The sequence below is a fragment of the Gadus macrocephalus genome, chromosome 7 (genome assembly GCF_031168955.1).
Source record: "Gadus macrocephalus chromosome 7, ASM3116895v1".
Taxonomy (NCBI): Eukaryota; Metazoa; Chordata; class Actinopteri; order Gadiformes; family Gadidae; genus Gadus; species Gadus macrocephalus.
This window is the reverse complement of record NC_082388.1, coordinates 13,099,479-13,116,313: the sequence shown is the minus strand read 5'-3', so window position 1 is coordinate 13,116,313 and position 16,835 is coordinate 13,099,479. Positions and strand designations below refer to the sequence as shown.

The 16,835-nt window shown below is 48.1% G+C and overlaps 4 protein-coding genes across 16 annotated transcripts in view; 1 reads left to right on the top strand and 3 right to left on the bottom strand.

Moving 5' to 3' along the window:
• Window positions 1–634: 634 nt before the first annotated feature.
• bod1 (biorientation of chromosomes in cell division 1) lies at window positions 635–2,120 on the bottom strand. 2 transcript variants are annotated; one of them, XR_009526456.1, is made up of 4 exons: window positions 1,905–2,120; window positions 1,576–1,700; window positions 1,189–1,456; window positions 635–955 (listed from the first exon to the last, which is right to left on the bottom strand). XR_009526456.1 is itself a non-coding variant. In XM_060055897.1 (4 exons), the coding sequence occupies exons 1-3, from the start codon at window positions 2,118–2,120 to the stop codon at window positions 1,243–1,245; spliced, it is 555 nt and encodes a 184-aa protein (XP_059911880.1). In that variant the 3' UTR covers window positions 635–955; window position 1,242. The 2 variants fall into 2 exon arrangements, 1 of the variants encoding a protein (XP_059911880.1); XM_060055897.1 differs by having other exon boundaries at window positions 1,242–1,456.
• Window positions 2,121–2,307: 187 nt separating this feature from the next.
• Window positions 2,308–6,575, top strand: htatsf1 (HIV-1 Tat specific factor 1). Its single transcript, XM_060055772.1, has 10 exons — window positions 2,308–2,449; window positions 2,777–2,941; window positions 3,106–3,319; window positions 4,073–4,120; window positions 4,394–4,548; window positions 4,685–4,848; window positions 5,225–5,321; window positions 5,421–5,510; window positions 5,607–5,744; window positions 5,930–6,575. The coding sequence occupies exons 2-10, from the start codon at window positions 2,777–2,779 to the stop codon at window positions 6,461–6,463; spliced, it is 1,605 nt and encodes a 534-aa protein (XP_059911755.1). The 5' UTR covers window positions 2,308–2,449; the 3' UTR covers window positions 6,464–6,575.
• Window positions 6,576–7,107: 532 nt separating this feature from the next.
• Window positions 7,108–11,358, bottom strand: LOC132460871 (protein-tyrosine sulfotransferase 1-like). Its single transcript, XM_060055821.1, has 6 exons — window positions 11,160–11,358; window positions 9,716–10,277; window positions 8,899–9,057; window positions 8,511–8,764; window positions 7,767–7,968; window positions 7,108–7,553 (listed from the first exon to the last, which is right to left on the bottom strand). The coding sequence occupies exons 2-6, from the start codon at window positions 10,112–10,114 to the stop codon at window positions 7,518–7,520; spliced, it is 1,050 nt and encodes a 349-aa protein (XP_059911804.1). The 5' UTR covers window positions 10,115–10,277; window positions 11,160–11,358; the 3' UTR covers window positions 7,108–7,517.
• Window positions 11,359–13,595: 2,237 nt separating this feature from the next.
• The window catches only part of LOC132460813 (serine protease FAM111A-like), a 45,996-nt gene continuing 42,756 nt past the window's right edge, over window positions 13,596–16,835 (bottom strand). For 9 of the 12 annotated variants that reach the window (XM_060055698.1, XM_060055700.1, XM_060055697.1 and 6 more), the window contains 2 exons: window positions 15,688–15,819; window positions 13,596–15,453 (listed from right to left, as the gene is read on the bottom strand). In XM_060055698.1, coding sequence (XP_059911681.1) covers window positions 13,630–15,453; window positions 15,688–15,819 — 1,956 coding nt within the window. In that variant the 3' untranslated portion in view covers window positions 13,596–13,629. The remainder of the gene's footprint in view (window positions 15,454–15,687; window positions 15,820–16,835) is intronic. The other 3 variants (XM_060055704.1, XM_060055706.1, XM_060055707.1) reach the window with 1 other exon arrangement.

Below are 16,835 nucleotides of genomic sequence, written 5' to 3'. Positions count from 1 at the left end.
CTCAACGGTAAACATGTGTGTGTGTGTGTGTGTGTGTGTGTATTCAGCTCGAATGATTGTTTCATTATTCTTTCATTTTGGAAGGATTGTGAGAGTAACTGCACATGTATTCCACTGACAACGGGTTGAACCTAATTGGAGCACCATTCAGATTGACTGAGCTTGCATCACATGGGCATTTATACTCTTACAAAACCAGACAAACATTCATTTTTTTCATGTGGCAGTCTCTTCCCAAAAACATCTAGATAATCAATAACAGTTGCACAAGCACTGAGTCTGCATGCACATGCACATGCACACACACTACCTGACCTTCAGAGAGTTCCGGCGCTCATTAGTAAAAGGATAAAAGCAGCAGATGCCAATTAGTCACTCAAGTTCAGTCACACACAATTAGTGATAGTGATATAGTAATACAAGTTTGTAATGTTTAGTAGAATGTAATCTGTGGTCAGTTTATTCCAAAAGATCATACTTTTATGAGTCACCATAGCAAACTGTTCCAGTGACTAAAGTGACTTGACCGTAATAAATACCTGCAGCTTATCCAGTCATTGGAGATGCTGCCTTGGATGCACTTTGTATAATTTAAACAATTAAAAAACGATTATAAACAATTCAGCTCCTTCAATGTTTTTCATTCAATGTATTTATTGCACGAAATATACAAAATAACTAATGCATAAATTTAATCCATAAAAAATTAAAATAAGTCAGACCGACCTAAAAGTTGAATATAAAAACTATTTCCAAAACATCTCATGGCACAGCTCCCTGCATGTGTTCCAGCCTGTCCCCCCATAGACACGTCTGGCAGAGAGCTGCTCCCTCAGACCACCTTTCACCATCAGAACCGTCTCTCCAGCAGGAACCCATTGTGGAGCCAACGTTTACATGACACCATGTGACCGGTCACAGAGCTTCTATGCAGACATCCAATCACAGCAGGAACCTGGAGCAGGAACCTGGAGCAACAACACGAAGAACCACAGAACAGGTTATGTTAACTTGATGTCTGACCCTGAGGATTTTGCTGTCATGTTTTGCCCTATTTCCACCACACTCTATTTGGTTTCAGATAAATCAAAAATATATATTAAGCTTCTTAACGAGATCTTCTTTTTGTGCACTAGTTCAAGATGTACAACTCAAAGGAAGGCCTATAGGCCTCCTATATAGACGCACTAGTGTGAATGTAGTGCAGTAATCCTGACACTGTAAGCGTCTTTGGTCTTGACCTCAGGGGGTTGTGGGGCCTGCAGAAGGGGGGACCTCCGGCTGATCCAGCGGCTCTGAAGGTGTAAGATTAGAATCTGCATGGATTTCCTCCTTCCTTTCCCCCGACAGAAAATCATGAATGGCCGTTTCAATGAGCGGCCGAAACGTGTGGTTCATTTTAGGATCCACCACTTGAGTAATGATCCGGTCCACGCCAGATTCCAGCATACACGATCTAAACCGGGGAGTAAAGACACATTGAAAGCCAAATCTGATCCAAACACAATAGGTATCGACACTCTGTAAATACCTAAACAGAAACAGTCAGATGGGAGACTTGGACTTGATGCTCACTGGACAACACTCTGCCGGAGACCGTTCCTCATCTGGTTCTTGTTGATGGACGCGTTCCACTCCTGCGTGCTCAACTGCGTGGACACGTAGTTGTCCACTCTCTGGCGCAGGTTCTGATAGGCAGGCTGGGAACATCAATGCTCTTTAGTCATTATAGCCATCATACATCACACGGCGACATCACATGTATTCGACGCATATGCGACATAGACTGCACACTCCTAACAACCATGAATACTACTTGGTTTTGCAGTAGCCTCTGGTGTAGTACTAAAGTTGTACATACATTTTCCGCAGACTATTACTAATCTTAAATTGTTCTTTAGTACCTTAGTGTCCACATCTGCCAGACAATCTCTGCGGAACTCATCAAAAAGCCCTCGGTTCTTCAGGTGCTCCACGATGAGGGCGATGAGCTGCGGGTCCCCCGGGGGTAGGCTGGCCGCTGCGGCGCTGCTGCTGCCGCCCTCCGCCATGCCAATGTTGGTTTTGATCGAACACAAATCCTCACTAGCTAATACACAGACGCTCAAAGCTGCCTTCATACATGAAGTCCAGTCTGTGGTTCTGCTCCCTGTCTGTTACGGTACTGCTGAACTACAAATCGAGCGCTCCTTTTCGATGGGGTCACGCATGCGCAGTTCTGTCGAGTTTGACATCGGAAGTAGATTGTTCAAGCGTAGTCGCGGAAGATATAACAACAATTCCAGCCCGTTGTCCCTTATAAACGCATACTATAGCCCACACTAATGTAGTGTTGATACGATATCAACTTTGATTAACCCACATTTCCAACACGCCCCGTGAGCGAATCGAAACATGCACTAAACACTAAACCTCTTGTGTTTCACGACTTCTAACGTCTTCCGTTAAGGTAAGATGGCTTGGTCGGTAGTTGAAATACAAGCGGAAAAATTAAACATTAGGAGGCGACCTCTGTCACCTTCAAATATATTAAGCAACGCCAAAATAATCAAACGAAACATGGAACGTATTTTGATCAACTTGAATGAAGCTGTGCACCTCGTGCACATGCGTGTTGAGACAGCATCAGATTAATGCGTTATAAAATTGACAAGATTATGTTTAATGCTCAAAATGAGGCGCACAATGTATATCTACTGTAATTCAAAGTTATTTTTATTTTTGGTGGACGACTGGGACATGAATGACCATGATGTTGATGTTCTCCTCACCGCAGATGAATGACGGGACAGACAAGAACCGAGAGTTTCTGGAGCAGCTGCGGATGCAGCAGATGTACGGTCAGAGAAACGTAGGCGGCTCTGACCCGTACTCCTACACGGACCCGCAGGATGGCACCATCTATGACTGGGACCACGACAAGAAAGCTTGGTTCCCAAAAGTAAGTTCTCTAACACTTTTCAGCCCGACATCGTGTCATTCAGAGGATAAAAGCTGCCGCCCTTTTGTTAGTGTGTGGTTGTTCTGCGGCCACTCCAGCCTGTGTTTATATTGTTATCATGGTCCCACCCATTGAGTGTGACTGTACTGGACTTGTACTTGTAGATCACCGAGGACTTTATCGCCGCCTACCAGGCCAACTACGGCTTCAAGGAGGACGGCACCCCGGACGCCAACGCCGCTCTAACGGACGACACCAAGCCAGCCGCCCCCAGCACCAAAGACAAGGGGGGCGCTCACCCAGAGCCCGCCCACACGCCCGGTCAGGACGCGGCCATGGACGCCAAGCAGAAAGGAGACAAGAGGAAAGCAGAGGCAGGTGGGTTCAAAGGGCCCTCTGGTTGATCAATCACGCAACACCTCCTACGTCGAAGGACTGAGCCACAGCACCCTAACGCCATCATCTAACCCTAGGGACTTGTGGCACGCCGCCACCACAGAGCTGCCTGCATTTATACCTCCACGTCAAGTTAATGTGCACGCAGTGTTCTGCTCATTGACAATATGTGGGAGAGGCAATATGTCCATGTGAGGAAGAAGTTGCAAAAGGGTTTGAATGTCCTGCTGAAAAGCGGTGGGCGAATAGCACAACGCCGTGCCTGTTCCTGCTCGGCCAATCAGAGTTTAGCGGAAGCAAACCTCCACATTAGCGGGTGACACTTTGCCCATCTCTAGGATGTGTGTCTCTGTACGTGTAGTAGGTCTGGCTCAGGGCTGTAGCACTGTTTACAGGGTGTGTTTAGGTCTCTGTACGTGTAGGTCTGGCTAAGGGCTGTACGTAACGGGGTGTGTTTAGGTCACAGCGCGGCAAAGTGGCTCTTCTTGGATCTTCGCATACATGCCGAGGGATGTGAAATGAGTTCCACGCTTCTAGAGCTGAGGTTTGGTTCAGGTCGCCCGTGTCGCTGGGTGGCTGTTAGTATACACTATGGGTTCCTGCATATGGGCATACAAGGAAAGGTAATAATACACTGTGTCTTTCAGTTTGTAATGTCACTAAAGCCACGGTCTTAATGCTCTGTCACTGTTTCTAAATGAATAATCATGGTTGTTTTCTGTTGGTCCTATGTAGCTTGGTTTGACGTGGACGACAATAAGAACACCAACGTCTATGTTTCAGGTTCGTATTACAAAAACACTCTCCTCTCCTCTCCTCATACTCAATAAGACAACAGCTCCTCTCCTCTCCTCATACTCAATAATACAGCAGTTCCTCTCCTCTCCTCATACTCAATAAGACAACAGCTCCACTCCTCTCCTCTCCTCATACTCAAGAAGACAACAGCTCCTCTCCTCTCCTCTCCTCATACTCAATAAGACAGCAGCTCCTCTACTCTGATCAAGAAGACAACAGCTGAAGGGAACGATCGACTATGTGGTTCTCCCTCCACAGGCTTACCCCTTGACATCAGCAGCGAGGAGTTTGTGGAGTTAATGTCCAAGTGTGGCATCGTCTTGAGGGACCCCGTCACGGAGGAGTACAAGGTGAAGCTCTACAAAGACGGACAAGGCAACCTCAAGGGAGACGGCCTCTGCTGCTACCTCAAGGTCTGACCCCCACCCAGCCCTCCTCATGCCATTCTTAGCCTTTCACACTGTCAAATGTCCTCTAGACACGTAGCATTTGGATTTCCATGTTAAAGGAGGTGTGTGTGTGTGTGTGTGTGTGTGTGTGCGTGTGCAGAAGGAGTCTGTAGCCCTGGCTGTGCGTCTGATCGACGAGTCGGAGGTCAGAGGTTACAAGCTTCACGTGGAGGAGGCGCACTTTGAGCTGAAGGGTCAGTACGACGCCACCAAGAAGAAGAAGAAGAACAAGGACTACAAGAAGAGACTACAACAACAACAGAAGTATGGCCGCCTTCCTGGGGGAGGGGGGCGGAGTAGCGCATGGGGGGGGGGCAGGAGTACTGCAGGGGGATAATGTAATATGCTAAAGGGAAAACTACTGATACTATTTCAATGGCATTACTTAATTTTAGGAAGGGGGGGGCTGAAGGTGTATAAGCTGTTGGTGAGCACCGTCAACATCCCTCCCAGGGACGGTTTTCAGCCTTTCTTCCCGTTTTGTTGAGCGTATCACACAGTGCCTCATTGATTGCGTCCTCCATGGTGGTACTGTGTGTCCAACCCTGGTGGGAGTGGGGGTCCTAAGTTGTGTGTCGCCCCCTGGTGGGCGCGGGGATCCTAAGTTGTGGTATGGTGTGTGTGTGTGTCCCCCGTGCAGGCAGTTGGACTGGAGGCCGGAGAAAAAGGGAGAAGTGAGGAAGAGGTTTGAGAAGGTTGTCATCATCCAGAACATGTTCCATCCAAGCGACTTTGAGGTGAGGACACATGCGCACACACTCTGATGCCTTGTTCAAACATTGACCGCCGTGTTCTGCTGATTCAATGGTCCCCCTTTTGTTGACCGCGCCCCTCAGGAAGACCCGCTGGTGCTGAACGAGTACCGGGACGACCTGCGCACCGAGTGTGAGAAGTTTGGCCAGGTCAAGAAGGTCATCGTCTTCGATGTAGGTCACCGGGCTGTTGTTTCACTTTATAAAGAATTCTTTGAATGAAAGTTTAGGTACTTATTGTGTGTGTGTGTGTGTGTGCGTGTGCCTCAGAGACATCCGGATGGGGTCGCCTCCGTAGCGTTTAAGGAGCCAGAACACGCGGACTTGTGCATCGCGGCGCTTAACGGACGCTGGTTTGGAGGGAGGCAGCTGTCTGCGGTCCTCTGGGATGGAACCACGGACTACCAGGCACGGCTGCGTCTTTTCTCCTCACTCATCCTTACTTATCTCCAAGGTCTTTATATATCTTGTCTAGAGACACTTCCATAAAGGGCTAAGTGTGTGTGTGTGTGTGTGTGTGTGTGTGTGTGTGTGTGTGTGTGTGTGTGTGTGTGTGTGTGTGTGTGTGTGTGTGTGTGTGTGTGTGTGTGTAGGTGGAAGAGACGTCTAGAGAGCGTGAGGAGCGCCTCAAAGGCTGGTCTAAATTCCTGGACCCAGGAGCCAAAAAAGAGGGGGACCCAAACTCTACTGTCCCAGCCGGTGGACCAGAGCCCGCCCCTGACACATCAGGCCCCGCCCCTGACACGTCAGGCCCCGCCCCTGACACATCAGGCCCCGCCCCTGACACATCAGGCCCCGCCCCTGACACCTCAGGCCCCGCCCCTGACACCTCAGGCCCCGCCCCTGACACCTCAGGCCCCGCCCCTGACACCTCAGGCCCTGCCCCTGACACCTCAGGCCCCGCCCCTGTCACCCCAGACCCTGCCCCTCACAAACCAGGCTCCACCCCAAACAAGCCAGAGCCTAGTTCTGATCTGAGGAGCACCACCTCCCAGCCCAGCACCACCACCCAGCCCAGCACCACCTCCCAGCCCAGCCTGGACATGGAAACACGGCCCAAAGAGCAGCGAGAAGAGGAAGCTGACTCCACCGACAGCAGCCTAGCAGGGAGTGATGAGGAGGCCTGATGGGACCTGCCACCAAGCGAACTGAACTGCCGCAAAACACGAGAGATGTCGCTGTGTTATGACGTTAAATGTTTCGTAATTGGGTCACAGAGAATTAAAATGTTTTTCCAAATGTGATTCTCTTTCTTAGGTAGTCAGACAACAATGCATAGATATAATGTAATTAATTCTAACTATAGACCGCATTATTTTGAATGCGGTCTATAGTTAGAATTTAGAAGAGAGTCAAGACCTACTTTAATGGAGTTGATAATGATGCCTACCTGCAGTAGCATTGTGGTGCCTTCTACGTCAACAGGGGGTCTCCTGAACCCTCGATGGGCTGGCTGTTTGCAGCGTTACTTTCACATATACGTTCTTCAGGAATACGTATATTTATGGACAAACTGATCACTAATAATCTTGACACTTGACAGAGGACCCGATTCCATCCTTGTTAAAGTCCACTATGAATAGGAGCCCCCCCTCTGCAGCCATAGGCATGGGCATAAAAAGTGGTCTTTCTTTAGTTGATTTGAGACATTTCCTGTGCTCCCGTTCCTCTGAATGTATTTCATTCTTAAGGGTATTTGTGTACCCTTAACACGAGCTACTCTCTAATCAAGAGTAAAAATAACTAACGATGAATTCATGAGGGAATGGTCACCAATAAAATGATTTATTATGAAAATAAAAGTACATTGTCAAAAATATACAGGTATTAAATGCATCTCACTCATGTATCTCAAACATTCCCATTTGCGGTGAATATAACGAATGACAGACATGAGGATACTAGAAAATAGAAACACTTGACGGTAACGCTGTGATACTCTGCTCAGAAGAGATGATAGCTGCTGACGGTTTTCGACATAGCGACCAGTTTGACTCTTCATCACTAGGGGGAGAATTGATGTGTTGAGATAATCGCCCAGGCGGCCATTATGCCCCGTTTTCTGCTATGATAACAGCAGTCTAATGTTAGCATAATCCCAACATACACACACTCTCTGAACTCTTCGGGTCCGGGTCCACTGATTCAGCGGTCGGTGGGTACGTTTACTGGGGTCTCGCTCTAGCTGGGATGTGGGCTTCCTGGGGTCCCCCGACTCTGTTGGGGGGGGGGGGGTTTGGGAAGCCATGTTAGCCTTTGATCAGTCGCAGCACAGAGAGGTCATTGATGGGTCTAACTTTTTTACTACTCTTGGTTTTAAAAAGCCATTTAATATTTCACCATAACGGGTTTCGAGAAATTTCAATTTTGCAAAGGCCTGCGTTTCTGGACCCGTTACCATGGCGACGGCTCACGGCCAGCAGCCCTCACCTGGGAGTGGTTGAGGCGGGCGGTGACGGCCTCCGCTCTGCGGTAGTCGGGCGGGTTGGCCCGCGGGTCGTAGCCCAGCCGCCGCAGCATGGGGGCGATGTCCGCCATGTCCCGCAGCACGTCCGAGGGGATGTGACCCACCCACTTGTCCAGGGCGTCCGTGTTCACGGGCCGCATCACCTGGTCCGTGGAGCGCTCCACCCTGCAGGGCACAGGGAGGGGGGGGGGGGGGGGGGGGAAGAGGCCCCGGTCAGGCCGGGATCAAACCCTAAAGGGATCAAAGCCCACGCTTCCCTGGTCCGGCCCCGCAGTTTAAATTCAACTCACAGCATGTCGGTGGTTCTTTCCCCTTCTAATGGCATGCTGATTAGAGTCTCTAAAATATATCTATGCACAAATAAAGAAGTATATGAAATGTAAAGATCAAATTTATAATAAATCATCATAAATCTAAATGTCGTCATTATTAGGTTCAATAAGAACATTACGTGCAGCTCGAGGATAAAATAAGAACCTACCTGTAAGAGCCCACACACACACACACACACACACACACAGACACACACACACACACACACACACACACTTATAGCCAGCCCGCCCCCACCAAACTAAAACACTGAACCCATCCATGGGAGAACCCTGCAACGTTACATAAGCAGTTTGGAATTCATGGATTCATGCGTTTCCCTGACGCCTCCCTCTCGACGTCGTCATGACGCGTTAGTGGCCGAGGTGACTCACTTGGACAGAGAGATGCCCCCGGCCTTGCCGATGAGGTCCTGGTGGTGCATCACGGCCGGGTCCCAGGGCAGCTCCAGGAAGTTCAGCAGCTTCCTCATCTCCTCCTCGGGCCGGAGCACCAGCTGCTCGTAGCTGACGGGCAGGCAGCTGCCCTCGACGGCGCCCTGACACTGGCTGAACATGGTCTCCATCGCCGCGCTCCACTTGGTCAGGCAGTCCCTGTAGCTGGTCAGGTCGAAGCCAGAGATGGTGACCTGGTGGGGGGGGGGGGGCACACTGTATATGAACCAGGACCACTCTCCCCTCGCGTTCATGGGATCCACTTTACTCATATAATCACTGCCTCTCAATATATATCAATAAATGAGTAAGAGAGAGCGAGACCAACCTTGCGAGATATCATGGAGTGGACGGTGGCTCGCCCGTCACGGAGCATCAGGACGAACTTGGCCTTGGGGAAGATGCGGGCCAGGTAGGACAGGGACTTGAGGGCGAAGGGGTCCTTGTTACAGAGCCGGGCTGCGGGCTCACCGTGACCCATGATGACCTCGCAGGGACACAGAGGGGTCAACGTCACTATCAATCAGATCCACCCCCATTGAGATCAAACCAAGACATTTAGAGTTGACCCGTCGTTATTCGGTCGCTCCTAAAGGCCTCCTACACCCTGGGGAAACGCTACTTTCTCCTTTGTCTGAAATGACGTTCTGCGGCGAGCAGGATCACTCCGGATTATGACCCTCGCTTCTCCGCTCTAGCTCCCCTTAGGGCCCCAGGAGGGGGGCTTCAGCTCCCCTTAGGGCCCCAGGAGGGGGGCTTCAGCTCCCCTTAGGGCCCCAGGAGGGGGGCTTCAGCTCCCCTTAGGGCCCCAGGAGGGGGGCTTCAGCTCTCCTTAGGGCCCCAGGAGGGAGGCTTCAGCTCTCCTTAGGGCCCCAGGAGGGGGGCATCAGCTCCCCTTAGGGAACTTGCAGTCTCAATAACAATACTTCAATGTCTGTTTTGCTCAAAAACAATCTGTTTACAAAATAGAGCTGCTGTTGCTTTTAGTGCTCCCTAAATCAATAGCCCCAGGAGGGGGACTCCCGCTCCCCTTAGAACCCCAGGAGGGGTTCTCCAGACCCCCGGGGCCCACAGCGGACTGTGGCGCACAAAGGCCAAACCTCTCGCCCCCCCCCCCCCCCCCGCCCCTCCCTCGCCCGCCCTACCTCCAAGAGGAACGCTCGCACAGCAGAGTCCAACACCCGGTCGGTCACGCCGGCCTCGTCCAATCGGATCCTCTCCTTGACCGAGCGGCTCCAGGTGGCCCGCATGGCCAGCAGCCGCGGGATGACGCGCGTCTCCTCGCCGCAGCGCACGGCGGCGTGGGCGTCCAGCAGGGCGCGCATCAGCGTGGTGCCGCTCCGGGGGAACCCGCCGATGAAGATGAGGGGCGTGTCTTCGGGGAAGAGGTTGGGCTGGGAGTACCGACTCTGATTGGCCCGCAACGTGTTGAGCTCCGCCCATCTGTGCCGGGGGCACTGGATGCCGCTGGAGGCCAGGTAGAGGAGCGAGGCGGAGCAGAACAGGACCGAGGCCAGCAGCAGCCGGCTCCGGGCGCTCCTCATGGTGCTGGAGGTGGGCAGGGGTCAAGGGTCAAGGTGTGGGTGTGGGGACATGCGCTTCTGGAGGTGTGGTAGTGGAGGGGGAGGAGCAGAGGTCTCCGGCGCCCCTTGTTGTCTGGGCAGCAGGCCTCCCCAGGTGGGCCGTCCCGCCGCTCACCCCTCGTGGCTGCCGGGGAAGACCAAGCAAACACACGCATGTTAAATGGAACAGGGCTCGTCGTCACGGGCAACAGGTGTCCCCCCCTAAAACCCAGTTGAGACACGCAGACCTTCTGGAGGTCTCCTCCACCTCTTCAAATAACCTACCACACACCATCACCATCGGGCTAAACAAGCCTAGCAGCCATTCGACTTCTGCAATGTGCATTTCATAAACATTACATGAATCTCGTCACTCTATTGGTTATTTCAAGCTTTTATTTAAAGAATAAATGTCCTTGTGTTACACTAACGGACACTATTATTTAATATCCTCTTCCGAGCTGGGCAGACAGAGACCCGGGTAGGATAACACGGTCGACCCTTCGGTTTGGTGTTTCCATAGCATACTGAGCGTCACATCCTCATCTTATGTTACAATAGGAACCAGATGGGCGACTGGGCCACATTTCTTATGAACCCCCATATGAACGTTGGGGTTCAACGTCCCACATCGGGGCTGGTTGCGTTCAACCAGGAAGCAGCCCTGACTCCAAGGAGACGAGACACTCCAACACAACGCCTTTCAAGCCTGATCAAATGTAACATCAGGACGGATCTTCGTGAAGCGGTTAACGCTGACGTTTTTTAAGCATCAAATGTTGTGTACGATGAGACGGAGAATCAAACGCGTGTTGAACTGAGGACAATTGGCTTCAAGGAAGCGATGGCCCAAAAAAATGAAACCTTTAATACCAGAGACCCTCGGCGTCGAGAGGAAACCATTCATTTGAGCCCAAACATGTCCACCGGTACATACCATTGTCTCTGTTTATCAACCAAACACACATTTGACAGAAGTATTACGATCCGTCTGACGTCTAAAAGGTGAGGATGTGGAATGACGTACCGACGCGACATCTCGGGTTCTGCGACCAAACCCACGGCGACATAGAGGTCCGGTCAGTTCAGAGCTGCAACACTACATGATCTGACATGAACCCTTCAGAACACAAGACGCTAAAAGTAAAAGAAGCCGTCCGGTCAGTCAACAGGAGAACAGCGAACGCGAAGGAGGTAAAAACAAGAGACCTGGACGCTCATTGGTCGGTAATAGGACACAAATTCAGCACATCTGCATTGGTGATTTTCATTGGCGGGCCGTCTATCTCTCTCTCACTGCTGTGTTCGAAATCGTTCCCTATACACTCGTTCCCTATTCCCTATATAGTGTACATGATATAGTGCACTATATAGGGAATATGGAACGAGAATTCGGACACTACGCTTAACATTTCTAAACGTCATTTGCGTCAGTAAATGCGCCGGGTATTTGTGTGACGCAGACAGATGCGCCCACATCATGTAAACAAACCGGGTACTCACGACGAAAGCTGGAGGTTGTATTGATGTTGAATGTTACATTTCCTTGTTTAATTAATTTTGAATGTTAAATATTCTATGTTAAATCCCAAATAAATTGTTGACATTTCTAAACGAAAGCCGGAGGCTCGCATTAAATGTATTCGTTTTCGCGGTTATTCGGCTTCTTCTTCTCCCCTGGAAAAATACAACCGCATTGCATTGTGGTATACCGGAGTAACGTGTAGGGAACATCGTATGTACCCTATTTTAAGTCCACTATATAGTGCCCTATATAGTGGACCACTGAGAATTCGAACACCCTACAAAATGGCGTGCACCCTATTTAGTGCACTACATCCATGATAGGGAACGATTTCGAACACAGCTAAATACCTATTTTAAGTCCACTGAGAATTCGAACACCCTACAAAATGGCGTGCACCCTATTTAGTGCACTACATCCATGATAGGGAACAATTTCGAACACAGCTTATGATTTATCATATTGTTTAACATTTAGTTGGATGTTAAAGGAAGGCAAAGTACATTTCAGAAAAAAATAAAACTACAGTAAAAATCCCGAATTGAATTTGTTTATTATCAGTGTAAAAATAAATCCATTAAAACCATGGTTGCAACTTTATAGTCTAAAAAAACATGCATTACAAAAAATGCATAAAATGTGAAACATTTAATAGAAATTCAAAAAAGCTGTAGACAAATAAAATAGCAGATTTTGAACGTGATTTCAATTTTCAAATTTAAACTCATTTACAAATAGTATGAAGTCACAAAACATGTCAAAGCTTTAAAAACATATATATGAGCAAAAAAATAATCAATTATCAATTTGCTTGATCTCAATATGATTTACTTATGTTAGTACTTACAAATGTTATTTGGTCACAAATATAGATGACAGATTAAGTGGAAAAAGTTAAGAGATATGGAAAAATGACATTAAGGTACATTTTGTAAAATTTACTGTTGGCATGTCCACCCCTAATCCCTAATTGATAGATTGTTTTGAAGCGTGTTAATGGCTGATTTGAGCAGCATCACCTGGCCAGAGTCAGACTGATGCGACTCTGGGGCTGGGGGAGCCTGCACCCCTGGGGTGCATTGGGCACATCTTAAACCAGACATCTCCACAAACCCTCAGGATACATCTCTGACATGGCAGCATGGAGCACCTGCACTGCACATAATATTGCTCAAACTACACTAAACTGGTTTAAACTGCCTTTGTTCTTGTGTGGATTGAGCCCAGTAACGTCATCTAGGTGGAGGGACAGCCACATAGAAGGAGTGGCAAAGAGTAAACGGCTACAATTGTATTTGACTATTTTCCAGAGTATGAGGGAAATGCATATTAGAAATAGGGCTGGGATAAACGATTATTTTTTAAACGATTAATCTAGCGATTATTTTTTCGATGCATCGATTCATCTAACGATTCATTTTTTCAGTCCGATTCGATTTCGATTCGATTCGATTCTCGATTATCTCCCCCATTAATTGACTAATAGCAATTTATACATGTTGATTTACATATCTGAATTCCTTAACATTTCAATACATGTTTATTGCCTTTAAATTCCAAAATAAAAGTGCAAAGTAATGCATTCTTAGAATTCTACGGTGCTCAGTCATCTGCAGCTGCTACCGGGTGACGCCTCTTCAGGTGCTGGTGAATTGCCGTGGTGCTAGAATGGAAAGTCATCTCCATTTTGCAAAGAAGACATATCACGGAATCGTTTCATTTCACATTAAAGAATTCCCATACTTTAGAGGAACGAGTGCGTGGCGCCTTGCACTTATGAAAGTCTGAGGAGCCACTCGCGTTGCAACTACGCTCCGGCGCCGCCCATCTTTTTTTTCTTTTTTTTTTTTTTTTAATCGACGCGCATTTTTCGCGTCGACGTAATTTATGCGTCGACGTCGTCGATTACGTCGACGCGTCGTCCCAGCCCTAATTAGAAAGTAGAGGTTTACTAAAGTAAAGCTAACATACCCTAGCTGCTGGTATCCATGGGTTCATCTCTCTGTGAGAAAAATCCCAAAAAGCCCTTTAGTTGCGCTTTGTCTATTTCACTGAATGATTCGGTGAGGTTAATCATTTCATCTTCTGTCCACACAAATTCTGTGGGGTTCAATTCAACTATTTTCTTTATGTTATCCTTCACTACTGGGTGAATGACGCAGGTGATCATTGCCAACAGCACATGCACTTTTTTTTCTCTCACTATCTGAATAATGATTTGTTCAATAATGAGTGACAGGGGAAGTGAAAACTCAAGGACATAGCCCTGTGTCTGGCCGACGGGGAATCCCCCAGTGTGCATCGATACAACTTTGTAATTGTGATCAAAGACAGGTGAGCCAGATGAGCCACCATAAAAACAGCTTTCATAGGTATGTATCTTCCTGTCCATTGGGTTTGGAGAAAAGTAATTTCCAGTTACAAAAATCTCACGTTCAGAGAGAGGGATTGTGAAGCATGGGTCCATCATTTTGACCTTCCCGTCCGGGTGCCCGATGATGCAAATCTGACCCCTTTCAGTAACCAATCCAAAGTCCTTCAGTAGAGGCTTTGCCTTTATTGGTTGGGCATTTAGATCATCACAGACCTCCAGCAAAGCCCAATCATGCTTGTGGCCTGCAGCATCATCACAAAGCTCACTGGCAACGACCTTCACATCCATTAACTGGCTGTCTGTAAGTTCCTCATAGGAGAAAATAACAGTTATCTTTTCCCTCGGGTGTTTTGCCTCATCAAGGACTACGTGGCCGTTTGTTAGGATGTACTTTCCAAATAGAAGAAAGCCACTCCCTGCTGCCGAGGCATCTATTCTCACCTGGCAAACAGAATTACCAAGCTCTAGAAACCTCCTCATCGCTCTCACCTCATGGCAAAACTTTGTGCTTTTCCCAAACTCTTGAGAGAGAAGATTTCGGTAAGCTATAGGAGTAAGATTCTGCCGTTCTTTCATTTGTTTGACTAGATCTTTAAACTGAGAACGAAGGAGTTGCAACAGGTCCTCAGAGTTCGGTATAGGCTGATAGATGGACACCTGACTGCTCTTGTTTGGGGTTGGCTGATTGCTCTGATCTGGGGTTGGCTGATTGCTCTGATCTGGGGTTGGCTGATCGCTCGGATTTGGCTGCTTGCTTGGATTTGGGGTTGGCTGATTGCCTTTGGGGCTTGCAGTCCTACTTGACTTTGCCTCCTGTTTTGTCCCGTTTTTACCAATACGCCTCACCGAGAAACATTTTTCATGCAGTACATCTACAGGGCTGGACATTTCAGTGAGATTACCATCCTTTGTGTCCTCCAGAAAATAATTGCTTTGTAATACCTCGTCATTAAAACGTCCATCTTGCTCCAGGGCTTCTCTAACAGTTTGACCTTTGTACCCATACACCAAAACCTCATCCACTATTTCTTTCAGCTCAAGATTTTTCATAACCACTTTTCTTATGTTTGTAGTTCCAGATGTTTTTATGGAAAATCGAATAATCTCGCCAGGATTCTCTATTTTTATACTTTCCGTGGTTGTCTGGTTATCTTTTGCATTTATGAACTTTATGGTCAGGTTTTCAGTAGGAATGTGCGAGCATGGAAAATGTGAACTTATAGCTGTCCTAACTGAAATGAGAATAACAAGTTCTTTTTTCTTTTTGGGATCTGCTTTGGCACTTTTTTGTTCTAGCTCTTGAAATTTAGGAAATCTCTGAAGGGATTCGTAGATTGTCCCAGCTTTGTTGCAGTAGCACCTGTATTTTTTTTTTTCTTTGTCATACTTCCAGTAGATGGTATGTCCATGTTGCTCTTCTTCCTACGTAAGAACCAGAGTATGGACAACGTGTTAATGCTGGTCAGGTTAAGAGGAACAACGAGACAACGAGGGAGGTCTGTGAAACTTCATCTCATAAATCAAGATGTTGTTTCTCAAAACAGTGGAAAGGAATATTGATTAGGAAAATGACCATACCAAAACAAAAACAAAGAAGATAGACTGCCTTTTTTTGATGCTCTGGATTAGAATAGCCTGAACCAATTTTCCCGTTACCATTTCCTCCTGCTTCACACAGGGCGTGCCCGGGTTCACAGAGGGCGTGTCCGGGTTCACAGAGGGCGTGTCCGGGTTCACAGAGGGCGTGTCTGGGTTCACAGAGGGCGTGTCCGGTAGATTGGAGGTCCTCTAATTAGAAAGACAAACAGAGGTAGAGAGATAGGCTTGTCAGTGCTGCCCTCCCCTGTAGGAAGGGCGGAGGAGTGGGTATTGGGGGGGGGGGGAAACAACACATTTACCATAAGGGGAATATGGGCTATAGGCTGATTCGATACCCTGTAGTTAATTCTTCTAAATCTCTCCTAACCGTTGGAGACTGTCCACCCCAGGCGCAGCACGCCGCGGTGACACGGTTGTAGTTCAGCTCAGTTTGGTACGGTGTGGTCTGGTACGGTATGGTCTGGTACGGTTTGGTTCGGTACGATCCAAGTCCCAATGGAAGAATCTTTTTTGTTAACTGCTGTAAATTGATTGAGGTACCATTGCACCAGTAGGCACTCATCCTCCACGCTTCATGACATCATGAATCAGTTAACCCTCACCTCCATGGTTTATGGTGCGTTTCACATCGCTGGAAATTATGTGGGAAACATTTTCGTGACGTTGGAAAGTTCTCGTGACCGACACGTCATGACGCTCTTATGATTCTACTTCCGTTCGGCAACTGGGGCCAGATTTTGATAACAGAGTTGCCCAGTTGGTGGCGTGCGGTTTACTAGTGACGGCATGAACATGGCGGAACACTCAATATAAAAGAATCAACCATCATATCACATACTTAACTACTGATTGACGTTGTAACCATCTGTTGGCATCGACTTTGCTCAGTTTTAAACGTTTTAACGATAAAAAAACCCTGCTGTGAAGAACTTTTAGATTCTAAACAGTGCACATGCTGTCGCTGTCTGAAACACACGTAAGCGTGAGCGTCATCACTAGCGAGCCGTCTCGTTATCACCAGGACCATGAACGCGCCTTAAGTCCATGACATCATGAATCAGTGTAACCCTCACCTCCATGCATTGGTCCATGACATCATGAATCAGTCCAACACTCACCTCCATGGTTTAGTCCATGACATCATGAATCAGTCTAACCCTCACCTCCATGCATTGGTCCATGACATCATGAATCAGTCTAACCCT